Raw genomic sequence first — 13,811 nt, forward strand, 5'->3', positions numbered from 1 at the left:
AAGGTTTCGCTGTGTAGCTTTGGCTGGCCAGAACTTGCTATGTCAGTTCCAGCCAGCCATGGGGACAGTGTAGGAACCCATAGGAGGTGGCATAGTTCCAGCCAACCATGGGGACGATGTAGGGACCGATAGGAGGTGGCATCATTTGCCTTTTTAGGAGACTGAGACAAGGCTTGCCCTTGCAAACTTTAATTCTCTACCACAACCTGGCAGCAAGGGTTGCAGGTCTTGCTCCAGCGAGTGATTCTTCTTCACTCCCAAGAAAGAAGAAGAGGGGGAAAGGCCACAATTAAAGCTCTGCCCTTCTTCCCTCTCCCCAGTCTGTAAGTACACTGTTCATGACCACTGTGCCATGAAGGCCCAGCCTTGTGAAGTCAGCACCTATGCCAAGTCTCGGAAAGACATTGGTGTGAGTGACCCCACGCCCAGTTCGTTCCCACGCCGCCAACCCCTGGTCCCTGTCCTCATTCCCTCCCACACAAGACCCCTCCCAGACAAGGCCCTGCCCTTCTCCCCCAAGGTCCAGTCACATGTGTGGGTTCGAGGAGGCTGTGATTCTGGACGTTGTGACCGCTGCCAGAAAAAGATCCGCATCTACCACAGCCTCACAGGACTGCATTGTGTGTGGTGCCACCTGGAGGTCAGTGCAGGAGCTGTCTTCTCCCCGCCCCGCCCCGCCCCGCCCCGCCCCGCCCCGCCCCGCCCCGCCCCAGGCTGAGACCAGAGCACCCCACCTCTCTAACTGCCACAGTCATTCTTGCTCCCAAGGGTTCTCTTTCCTGTCCAGACTCTCAGGTTGAGAACTGATAAAGCCTCCTGCATGATTTGTTCCCGTTTTGTGCTCCTAGATCCATGACGACTGTCTGCAGGCTGTGGGGACCGAGTGTGACTGTGGGCCGCTCCGTGATCATATCCTGCCTCCGTCTTCCATTTATCCCACAGTTCTGGTGAGACCGTCCACAGCAGCTGGGAAGGGACAGCCTATCCCTGCTTTTCCATGAACACACCTCTCCATAGATAATACCTTTGTTTTGATGTGGGGTTTTGTTATTGTTTCTCACTATGTAACCCTGGCCTGCCTGAAACTTGCTGTGTAGGCCAAGCTAACCTTGAACTCAGATCCGCCTACCACTGCCTCCCAAGGGATGGGATTATAGGATAGGCGTGAACCTCCTTACCCAGCTAGAGGGACATTTAGAACAGAGAGCCAGGACCTTTAGTGTTCCGGTGACACCCATGCATTTGATTCCTGCATAACCCACCTTTTCTTTCCCTTCCCAGGCATCTGTACCAGATCGCAAGCTGAAGACCGCAGATGACGCAAGCCTGTCTACCATTGATGCTCTTCGGGTACAGGGATGAGGGGCTTGGGCCTAAAGGTCATGCCAGCTTTTGACTGGAGCCTTCTTGGGAGAAATAGAAAGCAGGGTATAGCTGCTGTCTAAATAGTTCACCTTGGTCGCGGAGGAGAGGGGAGACGAAACAGGAGAGGGGAAGCGTCTTAGGAAATGCCAGTCATGCCTCTGAAGGTCCCACCTTTAACTTTGACAAAATCATGCTTTCTTTATCCTTATTTTCTGTGCCCACTACAGATTGACCCTGTTTCTAACACCCATCCGCTTCTAGTCTTTGTCAATCCTAAGAGTGGAGGGAAGCAGGGGCAGAGGTGAGCAAACGTACACCGTTCTTCCCAGTAAGACAGGGAGGGCTGGAGTGTGGAGGGAGGAGGGAATGTGCGGAGGGGTCCTTTGGGGGCGCCATGGAAACAGCACAGAGTATCAGTGCTGTCAGCCAGACCACACTGCCTGTCTTCTCCTTTCACACAGGGTGCTTTGGAAGTTCCAGTATATGCTAAACCCTCGGCAGGTGTACAACCTGAAGAATGGTCCAGAGCAAGGGTGGGTATAGACGAGGGGCTGTATTACAGGGCTTGAGGGGTGTGTGTGTGTGTGGTGTGGAGAGAGAGAGACAGAGAGAGACAGAGAGAGTGTGTGTGTGTCTGTTAGAGGAGACCCAAGAGCTCGGATTCCCAAATGCTGTCTTCCCTTCAAGTCATTATGATTCCATTACTTTCGATTTTCTGACTCTTGGTTCTGCTCTCAAAGGACAGAGAAAATCCTCTCTAACCACTGAAGGATAGCGAGAACTTGTTCATTCTCCTTTCTCCACCCTTATTAAAATCTCAAATCTTTTTTTCCCTTCAATTTTTCCCAGTGGTAAGTTTCCAGGAGCCATGGTCACCCTTGCTCTTTGTATTTTGTTTGTTTGTTTGTTGTTTTAGCATGGGTTCTGGGGATCAAAACTCAGATCTTTGCGCTTGGTGAGAAGAAATTTTACCTGGCCGTCTGCCCAGCTCTTTACAGTTTCATTTAATTTATTATTATATCATCATCATCACCGATGTATGTATATGCCACATGAATAGAGGTCACAGGACAACTTTTGAGAATCGAGTCGTGAGGATTGAAGTCGGGTCGTTGAGCTTGCTCAACAAGCCTTTTTATGTACTTTAAAAATGGCGTGTGTGCCCACAGGTGTGCATGTGTGTTGGGGGGAAGGAAGGGGAGTTGTTGGGGGGCGGGTGTTTGGGTGGATCAAGGCCATGGAACAGTTTGAGGTGTCACCTTTAGGAATGCCGTCCTTCTTTTGAGACAAGGCTGGACTGTCTCAGTTGACCAGCTCAGAGACCCTCCGACTTGCGTCCCTGGCAGCACTGTAGGGACAACACACACCACCATGCCTGGCCTTTTTATGTTGGTTCCGGGGATCAAATTCAGGTCCTGGGGCTTGGAAAGTCAGTGCTTCCCCAGCTCAGTCAGCCTGTCGGCCCCAAGCTGAAGTCTTTTGGCAAGGGGGGAACTGTAACTGCTTTCTTTTGGGCCACTAACCAGCTCCCAAATCAGGACGTGGAGACTTGTTATTAGCAATGAATGTTCGGTCTTATCTTAAGCTTGCCCCACTACCTCTTACAATTTAAATTAACCTGTTTCTCTTCATCTACATTTTGCCTCGAGGCTTTCTATCTTTCTTTTATTCTGTATGTCCGACTTTCACGGCTTGCTCTGTATCTGGTGGCTGACTGGCCCTGGGTGTCTCCCTCCCTTTCTCCCTCATTCTCTCTTCTTTCTTATTGCTCAAGCCTAAGTCCCTCCTACTTCTCTCCGCCTGTCAGCCCCGCCTATCCCTCTACTGCCTAGCTTTTGACTGGTCAGCTTTTCAGTAGACCAATCAGGCGCCTTAGGCAGGCAAGGTAAAACAGCAACACATCTTTACATAATTAAACAAATGCAGCACAAACAAAAGCAGCACACGTGTACACATTTAAAGTCTGTTGCACAACAGGAAACAGGGTCTTAGGCATGAGAGATAAGAAGTGACCTATCTGCTCAGGACCTGGTAGGTTCCAGTTTTCCTTCTTCATTTTCTCTCTTTCCTCCTATCTCAGGCTCAAATTTTTCAGAGACGTTCCTCAATTCCGGGTATTGGTGTGTGGTGGAGACGGCACAGTAGGCTGGATTCTAGAAAGCATTGGTCAGTGCAGGGAGAGGTGCCTCTGGGCAGGGGATGGGGAAGTAGTGTGCCAGGGCCAGCTCCCTCCATCTCTTCTCCTCGCCTGCCTCTTCAGACAAAGCCAACTTTCCGGTTGTGCCTCCTGTTGCTGTGCTGCCCCTGGGCACTGGAAATGATCTGGCTCGTTGCCTAAGGTGGGGAAGAGGTGAGTGATAAAGAGGGGTTTGGCTGGAGCATGGGGGTGGGGGCTGGAGAGATGGCTCAGCGTTAAGAGCACCGACTGTTCTTCCAAAGGACTTGGGCACAGTTCCCAACACCCACGTGGTGGCTCACAACCTTCTGCAACCACAGTGCTCAAAGACCTGACGCCGTCCTCTGTGGGCACTGCGTGTACGTGGTGCAAACACCCTAAGGGTCTGGTATAAAGAGAGGGCTGGGGAAGAACAAAGGAGAGTCAAGGGTGACAGTCCCCTTCACTAATCACCCCAAGATCCTAGGGCCCAGAGGATAATGGAATGCGGTAGGGTAACGAGGCACAGTGTGGGGTGCAGAAGGGTGTGTGACCACTGAGTGAGCATCAGGCAGTCTCACAGTCGCTTGTTTCTCTTTCTAATTATTGAAAATTCCACACAATACACATATGCTTGTGTTACAGTGTGCTTGCAGATATCAGAGGACACCTCCTTTCTCCTTTCCTCCCTCCCTCCGTCCCTCCTTCCTTCCACCCTCCCTTCCTCCTTCCTTCTCTCTCTCCCTCCCTTCTTTCCCCCTTTCTTCCTCCCTTCCTCCTCCCTTCCTTCTTCTTTCCTTCCATCCCCCTCCCTCCTGACTCCCCCCGTTCCTTCCTTCCTTTCTCTCTTTTTTGAGACGGGCTCTCTGTGTAGGCCTGGCTACCCCCGAAACTTTCTCTGTGGATCAGGCTGGCCTTGGCCTTGAACTCACCAGAGGACAATTTTCAAGTTTTGGGAGTCAGGTCTCTTCTACCACATGGGTTTCTTAGATTGACGTCAGACTTGGCAACAAGTGCTTTTACCCACTGAGGCAGCTCACTGATCCCTCATTGATTTTTTTGAATTTTTATTTTATTTTGTTTTATTTTTTCTGAGGCAGGGTTTCTCTGTAGCTTTGGAGTCTCCTGGAACTCACTCTGTAGACCAGGCTGGCCTTGACCTCACAGAGATCCACCTGCCTCTGCCTCCCGAGTCCCGGGATTAAAGGCGTGCGCCACCACCAGGCTCTTCATTGTATTTTTAAAACAATTATTACTCTGTGTTTTACCTACATGTATGTCTGTGTACCATGTGCTTGCCTGGCGTCCATGGAAGTCAGATATTCTAATTGTATTCTCCAGCTCACCTCAGTCTGTCTGATTTCCTGCTATGTTGGCAGAGGCTGTTTGTTCCTTCCCAGCAGCTCATACCCGGAATAATCACACAGAAACTATATTATTTGCAATACTGCTTAGCCAATAGCTTAAGCATATTTTTAGCTAGTTCTTATATCCTAAACTAACCCATCTCCGCTAATCTGTGTATTGCCATGTGGCTGTGGCTTACTGGGTAAAGTTCTGTTGGGCATCTGTCCGGCGGGGTCAAAGGCTTCTCGCTCACTCCGCCTACTCTCTCCTCCTCTGTCTACTTGGAACTCCTGCCTTGTCCTATTCTGCTAAACTACTGCCTGAATCAGCTTTATTCATTAACCAATAAAAGCAAAACAGACAGAAGGACTTCCCACACCTCTGCTGGCTACTCACCTACTTTTTCTTTGCAGCCACTAAAATATTTGAATGTGTAAACCTTGAACCACAGATAGTTCTCAAAGAAATTAAGAAAAAAAAAAGGAAAACTTTCTGACTTTATTTTATAATGTAAGACTTTTTTAGTTTTGTGGTGTGTGTGTGTATATGTGTATTTACATGGGTACAGCAGCATACAGATAGAGGCCAGAATATGACTTTGGGAGTAAACTCTCTCCTATTGCCGTGTGAGTGCTGGGATCAGGTTGGCAGACTTGGCAGTGGGCACCTTCATGCATTAAGCATCTCTCCAGCCCTCATCCAAGCCTCGTGTGTGGGTGACCAGTTTTTATCTGACTTCTCCATTGTTATATCTGGCACTTCGAAATTATACATTTGAGTCCTCACTGTGTTCTGTCAGTGAGACATTCACAGAGTTCTGTTTACTCAACCTGAATCATGACCACAAGAACTAATGTAAATTGATGTAGACACTAAAAGCTATCAAAAGGTTTGAAGACCAGGAGGTAAAAGGAATATCGCTATGGGAGCTCTGAGGAGGGTGAGTTGCCTGAGGGAGACAGGGACTGGTAAGGTAGAAGCCACAGTGTTTGGTAACTGGTGGAGCAGAGATAAAGGAGGTAGCGATAGGTTTCTTGGTTTGTGTCTGATCCGATGGGGACGCCTGTTATGATGATGGGAATGTAGAAGTCCATTTCCAGAAACCGTGATTCAGTTTGGTGCATGTTAGGCTAAGGTATCAGTGGAGCAGCCAGATGAAGATGCCGTGGCGGGTGGTTAGAAATACGCCAGGACCTAGGCATGGTGGCTCACACCAATTATCTTAGAGTCTGAAGCAAAAGGATTACCTTGAGTTCCGGCCCCACCTGGGCTACATAGAGAGTTTCAGGTCAGCCTGGGCTGTAGTGAGTTCCTATAACAACAATAACAAATGTTGCCAGGTGTGTGTACGCATGCATGTGTGTGGGCATGAGTGTGCCACAATGGTGAAATGGAAGTCAGAGGAAATGTGCAAGAGTCCATTCTCCACACCAAGTGAGTCCTAAGGATTGAACTCGGGTTGTCAGCCTTGATAGCAAGCACCTTTATCGGCTAAACCAGCTCACTGGCCTATCTGGGGTTTTGAGACAGGCCCCCACTACATAGCCCAGGCTGTGCGACTCACTGTGTAGCTCAGGCCTTAGAGCTGAGGCAGTTCCTTCACATCAGTGTCAGTGCTGAGATCACGGACTCACCCTGCCACGCTTGGCCCTTGCCTCCTTGCACGTCTAATCACGACTGTGATTGTTTCAGGACCATCCAGATAAGCCAGGATAATGACCCAGTCAAGGTTCCTAAAGTAAGCACATCTGCAAAATCCCTCACCATGTAAGTGAGGTTCTTTGATATTTTGCCTTATTAATATAATTGTTATTATTTGAGGCAAAGTCTTACTATGTTGTCCAGTTTGGTCGCAAACTTCTGAACTCATTTTCCTGTCTGGAATTGAACTGGGGCTACACAGGAAGGCCACCAGCCCTGGCTCCCCTGTGTGAATGTTAAGATTGAAATGTGGATCTCTGAGAGAGAGAAGCTATGAAGGAATGGCTTCTGTGAAGGGTCCTGTAACAAAAAGAGTGAAGTTTTAGCCGCTAAGTGAAGAATTGTAAGAGTTAAGTGGAGCCAGGTCATGGTGGCGCACACCTTTAATCCCAGCACTCGGGAGGCAGAGACAGGTGGATCTCTGAGTTCAAAACCAGCCTGGTCTACAGAATGAGTTCCAGGACTGCCAAGGCTGTTACACAGAGAAATCCTGTCACAAAACAACAACAGGGCTGGAGAGATGGCTCAGAGGTTAAGAGCACTGGCTGCTCTTCCAGAGGTCCTAAGTTCAGTTCCCAGCAACCACATGGTGGCTCACAGCCATCTGTGATGGAAATCTGGTACCCTCTTCTGGTGTGCAGGCATATATGCAGGCAGAATGCTGTATACATAATAAATAAATAAATCTTAAAAAAAAAACACCACCACCACCAACAACCAAACAGTTAAATGGAGAACTATATACAAAGTACTGAATTTGGCAAGAGTCCCTCTGTGTACGCAATAGCATGGAGGTCAGAAGACAACTTTCAGGAGTCTTGGGGATCAGGACAGGTTGCCAGGCTTTGTGTCAAGTGCCTTCTCCTGCTGCCCAAGAAACTTCGCTCAGTGGAACTGGATGAGTGGGAGAACAGCTGTAGGAAATACTCTTTCCCAATCGTCCTCGTTACAAAAATAAGAAACAATAGAAACAAATTAACATAACTATTTCAGATACGCATGCCCAGGAAGTTAGAAGTTCCTTATACTCCCTGAAGTTTTGGGGTCTATCCCTCTGTGTTGTTCCGGATACACACCAATACGGAAACTTCTCAAAATTTTCTTTTATTCCTTCCTTCTGAGACAGATTGTTGCAATGTAGCCTTGTGAGCCTCCTGCTTCAACCTCCCAGGTGCTAAGATTACACGGGTGTGTCAACACACTCAGCTTCTGTTTTGCTTTAATGTACGTGTGTTTAATTAGTGGCGGGCAGGATGATGTCTGCTGTACATGTGGCTGTCAGACGGCAGCTTGTAGGAGTCGGTTCTCGCCTTCTAACATGTGGGTCTCAGGGATTGAACTCAGGTCCTCAAGCTTGACAGCACGAGTCGTTACCCACTGAGCCATCTCGCTGGTGCCATGTGTTTGCCCACACATTTTTATCTTGGCATAGTGTGTGTGTGTGTAGGATGCATGGGTGTGCCTTTGTGTGTGTAAGTACAGGCATGTGTGTGCCACAGTGTGTGTGTGGAGGTCAGAGGACAACCTCCACGGTCGATCCTCACCTCCCATCACCTTTGAGATTCCTGGCCTCTTGTCTTTATCCTGATGGATGTCCCAGGCTACCAGGCACGTAAGCTTCCAGGTGTACGGTAGCCAACCCTCATCTCCCTAAAGAAGCCCTGGGGATATCTCCATGCTACTGTGTCTAGCTTTTCTAGGTTCTGTGTATTCAAACTCTGGTCGCCATCCTGTGGGCAAGCATTTTACCCTCTTGAGCCACTTTACCCCAGCACGTGTGACATTTTAACAAACACACAAGGTCATACTATGTCTAGATTGTTCTAGGACTTTCTTCATTAATTATGTCTCTTGACAGTCTTTCCATATTATTCTATTTCGCTGTTTCTAATACCTATATCACATGTTTGTGGCATAGATTTTTTTTTTTGCGAGAGAAAAGATTTCTCTTTGTAGCCTTGGAATTCACTCTGTAGACCAGGCTGGCCTCAAACTCACAGAGATCTACCTGCCTCTGCTTCCCGAGTGCTGGGATTAAAGTCATATACCGCTACCGCCAGCATTGTGGCATGGCTTTTTTTTTTCTTTTAGGTTTTACAAGACAGGTTTTCTCTGTGGAACAGCCTTTGCTATCCTGGAACTAGCTATATAGATCACGCTGGCCTTGAACTCAGAGATCTGCCTGCCTCTTCCTCCCAAGTGCTAGAATTAAAGGTGTGTGCCACCTGGCAGTGGCATAGGTTTTTATACTGAGGGATACTTAAGTTTTTCAATTCGATCCAAAAATGCTTCCATATAGATCTATTCATGTATGTATATGGAAATTTTGTGTCAAAAAAGTTTTTGTTTTTTTTAAATATTTATTATTTATTATGTATACAATATTCTGTCTGTGTGTATGCTTGCAGGCCAGAAGAGGACACCAGACCTCATTACAGATGGTTGTGAGCCACCATGTGGTTGCTGGGAATTGAACTCAGGACCTTTGGAAGAGCAGGCAACGCTCTTAACCACTGAGCCATCTCTCCAGCCCACAAAAAAGTTTTAAAGGGCTAGAGAGATGACTCGGTAGTTAAGGATGCTGACTGTTCTTACAGTGGACCCAAGTTCAATTCCCAGCACACACATGGCAACTTATGTAACCATATGTAACTCCAGTTCCAGATGATCCAATGCCCCTCTTCTGGCCTCTGTAGGCATTAGGCATGCATGTGGTATACATACATATATGCAGGCAAATAGCCTATACACATAAAATAAACATTAACAATAGTAAAAAGAAGTAGCTAACTAAATTTAACGGCACACGTTTAGCTTTTGGCGTTTGTTGGATTGGGGCCAGGAAGGATTAGCTAACTGTATTTACTATGACTGGTTCTGAGGCGAGGTGTCATTGTGCACCTCAGGCTGACCTTGAACTCCCACGGAGCCTAGGACATGCTGGGGTTGCAGACGTGAGTCACCACAACTTGCTGTCATTCATCTCTTTCAGCATGTTCCTGGTGTATCTTGCACTATTCAAGACGTATTTGGAATAATGTCCATATGGACACACATTGGGAATGTTCATTTTCCATAGCAGGCAGAGACAGCCAGGAGCTGACTTGGTCACTGGTTCCTGGGGCTTGGGCATCCTACAGAGCCGAGGCAGAGGATCCCTGGGAATCCGTGCAGATGGGCTCAGAGTGGGCTCTCAGAGGCCCAGGGATCCATGCAAGCCTGTCTTTTCCGCCCCTAGGTTATGAAGGTGAGAATTTGGGAAAGATCCTCAAGGACATAGAGACGAGTAAGGTGGTATATCTCGACCGGTGGCTCCTGGAAGTAACACTCCAAGCAAATGAGAAGAGTGACCCCGTCCCCTCTCAGATCATCAATAACTACTTCTCCATTGGTGTGGTCAGTGCAGTAGGGTGGGGGAGAAGTGTGGGCAAAGCAGGCAGAAGCTGGAGGAGACCAGAAAGGAAGCGACTTGGGGGGGGGGGGGGGCTGGGAGTTAGGTACATAGGGATGTGTGTTACAGAAAGAACGTGGGATGTGGGATGTGCCCGCCGTACTCCAGAGGGGAGGAAAGGAGAGGGGAGGGGCAGGGAAAGGGAGAGCAAAGGGAAAGAGAACATAGCGGGAGGAGTCTCGTCCCTAAAACAGGCTTGTAACCCTCCAGGATGCTTCAATTGCTCACCAGTTCCATGTCATGCGAGAGAAATATCCCGAGAAGTTCAACAGCCGGTGAGGAAAGAAATAGGGGAGAAGGGTGGCTCAGCGGGTGTCTCCCCCTAAACCTGAAGACCGACCTGAGTCTCATCCTTGGAACCCACATGGTAGAAAGAGGGGATCTGACTCTTGCAGGTTATCACCTGGCCTCCATGTGCATAAATGAGCGCACACACAAAACGAATTAGATATTTTTTTTTTAAACATCTATGGGCCATTCCAGGAGATTTTTTTAAATTTTATTTATTTATTATGTATAATAACATTCTGCCTCAATGTATGCCCGCACACCAGAGGAGGGCGCCAGATCTCAGTACAGATGGTTGTAAGCCACCATGTGGTTGCTGGGAATTGAACTCAGGACCTCTGGAGGAGCAGCCACTGCTCTTAACCACTGAGCCATCTCTCCAGCCCACGAATTAGATATTTTAAAAAGAGACAGGGAATAGACGTTCAGTGTCGAGACTGGATTTGTGCCAGGCATGGTGAGCACACCTTTAATACCAGCACTTGGGAGGCAGAGATAGGAGGGTCTCTGAGTTCAAGGCCAGCCTGGTCTCAAATGAGTTCCTGGGTAGTCAGGCCTACACAGAGAAATCCTGTCTCGAAGAAAAAAAAAAAAAAAAGACTGGAGTTGTGAGCAATTTGACACCGAACGGTTAGGTGTAGGCAGAAGCACCTGCTAGCAGCCCCTCACCAAAGCTGCCACTGTCGCCCTGGAGTGGGAAGTTGGCCCCTTTGTTGTCGCTGTCAGCACTGTGTGTGTAACTTGTCTCTTCCCTTTTGGGACTTCTGTTCGGGTTGATGAAGAATGAAAAACAAGTTGTGGTACTTGGAATTTGCCACATCTGAAACTATCTTCTCAACATGCAAGAAACTGGAAGAGTCTTTAACAGTTGAGGTGCGTATGATAAAACCAAGTGAGCCATGTCTTTTTAACTTTTTTTTTTTTTTTTTTTTTTGAGATAGGGTCTCACACTGTATCCCAGACTGGCCTAGAACTTGCAGCAATTCTCCTGCATCAAATCCTTAAGTTCTGCGATTGCAAGATTTTCATTTTCTTGTATTCAGGTTTTGTCCTACACAGAAGCCCCTGGGAATGTCACACATGTGTGGACCTATTACTCCAATTTACTAAGTCCTTAAGATATACTAGTCTCGGGGCTGGTAAGATGATTCAGCAGGTAAAGGGTTTGCTGCCAAGCCGAATAACCAGAGTTCAATCCCCGTAACTCACATGGCATAAGGAGAGAACTAACTCCTATAAACGATCCTCTTTACTATATGAATGCACATATAATGCCCCCATCCCCTCACATACAGACAAATAATAAATACATTTTTTTTAATACAGAGTCTCTATTATGTAGATCTGACTGTCCTGGAGCTCTATGTTGACCAGGATGGCCTCAAACTCATATGTCTATCTGCCTCTGCCTCCCAAGTACTGGGATTAAAGGCATGGGCCCATGCTGGGCTACTAAATACATTTCTTAGGTGACACAAGTCTTTAATCCTGGTATTCGGTACTCAGGAGGCAGAGGCAGGTAGATCTCTGATTCTCAGGCCAGTCTGGCTTATAGAGTGAGTTCCAGAACAGCCAGTGCTATACAGAGAAAAAAAAAAAAAACTACTATCTCAAAAATCAATTATATATATATTAGGTCTTCTTCCTCCCTCCCCTCCCTCCCTCCCTCCCTCCCTCCCTCCCTCCCTTCCTCCCTCCCTTCCTCCCTTCCTTCCCTCCCCTCCCTCCCTCCCTCCCTTCCTTCCCTCTCCTCCCTCCCTCCCTCCCTTCCTTCCCTCTCCTCCCTCCCTCCCTTCCTCCCTCCCTTCCTTCCTTTCTTCCTCCTTCCCTCCCTACCTCCCTCCCTTCCTTCTCTTCCTTCCTTCCTCCCTTCCCTCCCTTCCTTCTCTCCCTCCCTCCCTCCCTCCCTCCCTTCCTTCCTTCCTCCCTTCCTTCTCTTCCTTCCTTCCTCCCTTCCCTCCCTTCCTTCTCTCCCTCCCTCCCTCCCTCCCTCCCTCCCTTCCTTTCTCTCAGTTCCTTCCTTCTTCCCTCTTTCCTTCCTCCCTCCTTCCCTCCCTCCTTTCCTCCCTCCCTCCCTCTCTCCTTCCTTCTCTTGCACACCTCTCAATCCCAGCAGGAGCAGCCACGTTCCATTACAGTGCTATCAGGTGAGAATCCACACCCCCTCCAGCTATGGTTCTGTCCCTCTCCCCTCAGATCTGTGGAAAGCCGCTGGATCTCAGCGACCTATCCCTAGAAGGCATTGCAGTACTGAATATCCCAAGCACACACGGTGGCTCCAACCTCTGGGGTGATATCAGGAGACCTCAGGGGGATACTTCTTCTATCAACCAGGCATTAGGCAGTACGGCCAAAATAATTACAGACCCCGATATCCTGAAAACCTCCGTGCCAGGTGAGACAAGTCTCCTTGGGGCTAACGTCGTCAGATCTGGGGAGGTGGTGTGACTTCTTTAGGAGAACCTGTTTCTTTCTGCTTTTAACCCCCAGACATGAGTGACAAGCGGCTAGAAGTAGTAGGAATAGAGGGTGCAATTGAGATGGGCCAGATCTATACCAAGCTCAAGAGTGCTGGACATCGGCTGGCCAAGTGCTCTGAGATTACATTCCGGTAAGGAGGACTTGGGCCAGGGCTCCTGAGGAAAGGGAGGTGGTGGCTCATGGGAAGGGTGGGAATCTCTTTCTTAGGTCTTTCTCCAGGACAGACTGTCTCAAAGCCAACCTGGGAGTGTTAATGTTTTGGTTGGTAAGAAAACCTCAACCAGTCTTTCTTGAACTCCCACAGGACCACAAAAACCCTCCCCATGCAAATTGATGGGGAACCGTGGATGCAGGCGCCCTGTACAGTGAGTATTTTATGCCTGCAGAAGCTGGGCCCTGAGGCTCCATGGAACCCAAGTCTCCATTCTACAGCTGCTGCTTCCTGGCGCCCTAGGTTCCCCTGTGCACCATTATTCCCAAACTCTGGATTCTCAGGACCCCAACAACTTACCCCAGAACCCTAATGTATGTCTCAGCCCTAGGGCACCAGGACAGGCTTTCAAATATGTTTCCTTCCCTTTCAGATCAAGATCACCTATAAGAACCAGATGCCTATGCTTATGGGCCCAGCCCCCAACTCCAACAATTTCTTTGGCTTTTGGAGCTGAGGATACCCTCTGCCTTGAGCCCGCCTCGTTGTTCCTGGAGATTTCCCTCTGTGCTCTGTACATTGCTGCCACGCCCTCCTGTCAGCCCTGAAGGATGTTTCTTCATTTCCACAGTATTTATTACCCTGTACCACCTCATTGTTCCCAGATGCTCACTCACACAGAACCAAAAACGCGTAACACTGAAAGTGCCTCATCTAATAAAGTATTTTTTCCACCACTGGGATATCTGTTAAATGAGTAATACATCTCTTTATATCTTCATCGCTTTAGAGACAGATTTAAGAGCAGACAAAACAAACAAAAACCCTAGTGCAAGGTTCTGAGAATTTATTTCAGGTATTGGTAGTCTCCA

At 48.3% G+C, this 13,811-nt stretch overlaps 1 protein-coding gene across 5 annotated transcripts in view; it reads left to right on the plus strand.

Annotated features, from left to right (window-relative positions):
- Nucleotides 1-13,666, plus strand: part of Dgka (diacylglycerol kinase alpha) — a 29,484-nt gene extending 15,818 nt beyond the window's left edge. For 4 of the 5 annotated variants that reach the window (XM_057757852.1, XM_057757851.1, XM_057757853.1 and 1 more), the window contains 14 exons: nt 321-409; nt 521-640; nt 849-947; nt 1,282-1,350; nt 1,593-1,666; nt 1,827-1,898; nt 3,446-3,531; nt 3,626-3,715; nt 9,807-9,964; nt 10,230-10,294; nt 11,090-11,180; nt 12,504-12,702; nt 12,798-12,918; nt 13,373-13,666. In XM_057757852.1, coding sequence (XP_057613835.1) covers nt 321-409; nt 521-640; nt 849-947; nt 1,282-1,350; nt 1,593-1,666; nt 1,827-1,898; nt 3,446-3,531; nt 3,626-3,715; nt 9,807-9,964; nt 10,230-10,294; nt 11,090-11,180; nt 12,504-12,702; nt 12,798-12,918; nt 13,373-13,547 — 1,508 coding nt within the window. In that variant the 3' untranslated portion in view covers nt 13,548-13,666. Of the gene's footprint in view, nt 1-320; nt 410-520; nt 641-848; nt 948-1,281; nt 1,351-1,592; nt 1,667-1,826; nt 1,899-3,445; nt 3,532-3,625; nt 3,716-9,806; nt 9,965-10,229; nt 10,295-11,089; nt 11,181-12,503; nt 12,703-12,797; nt 12,919-13,092; nt 13,154-13,372 lie in introns of all 5 variants that reach the window. The other variant, XM_057757854.1, reaches the window with a different exon arrangement.
- Nucleotides 13,667-13,811: the final 145 nt, after the last annotated feature.

This window comes from Chionomys nivalis, chromosome 25 (assembly GCF_950005125.1).
Source record: "Chionomys nivalis chromosome 25, mChiNiv1.1, whole genome shotgun sequence".
Classification (NCBI taxonomy): domain Eukaryota; kingdom Metazoa; phylum Chordata; class Mammalia; order Rodentia; family Cricetidae; genus Chionomys; species Chionomys nivalis.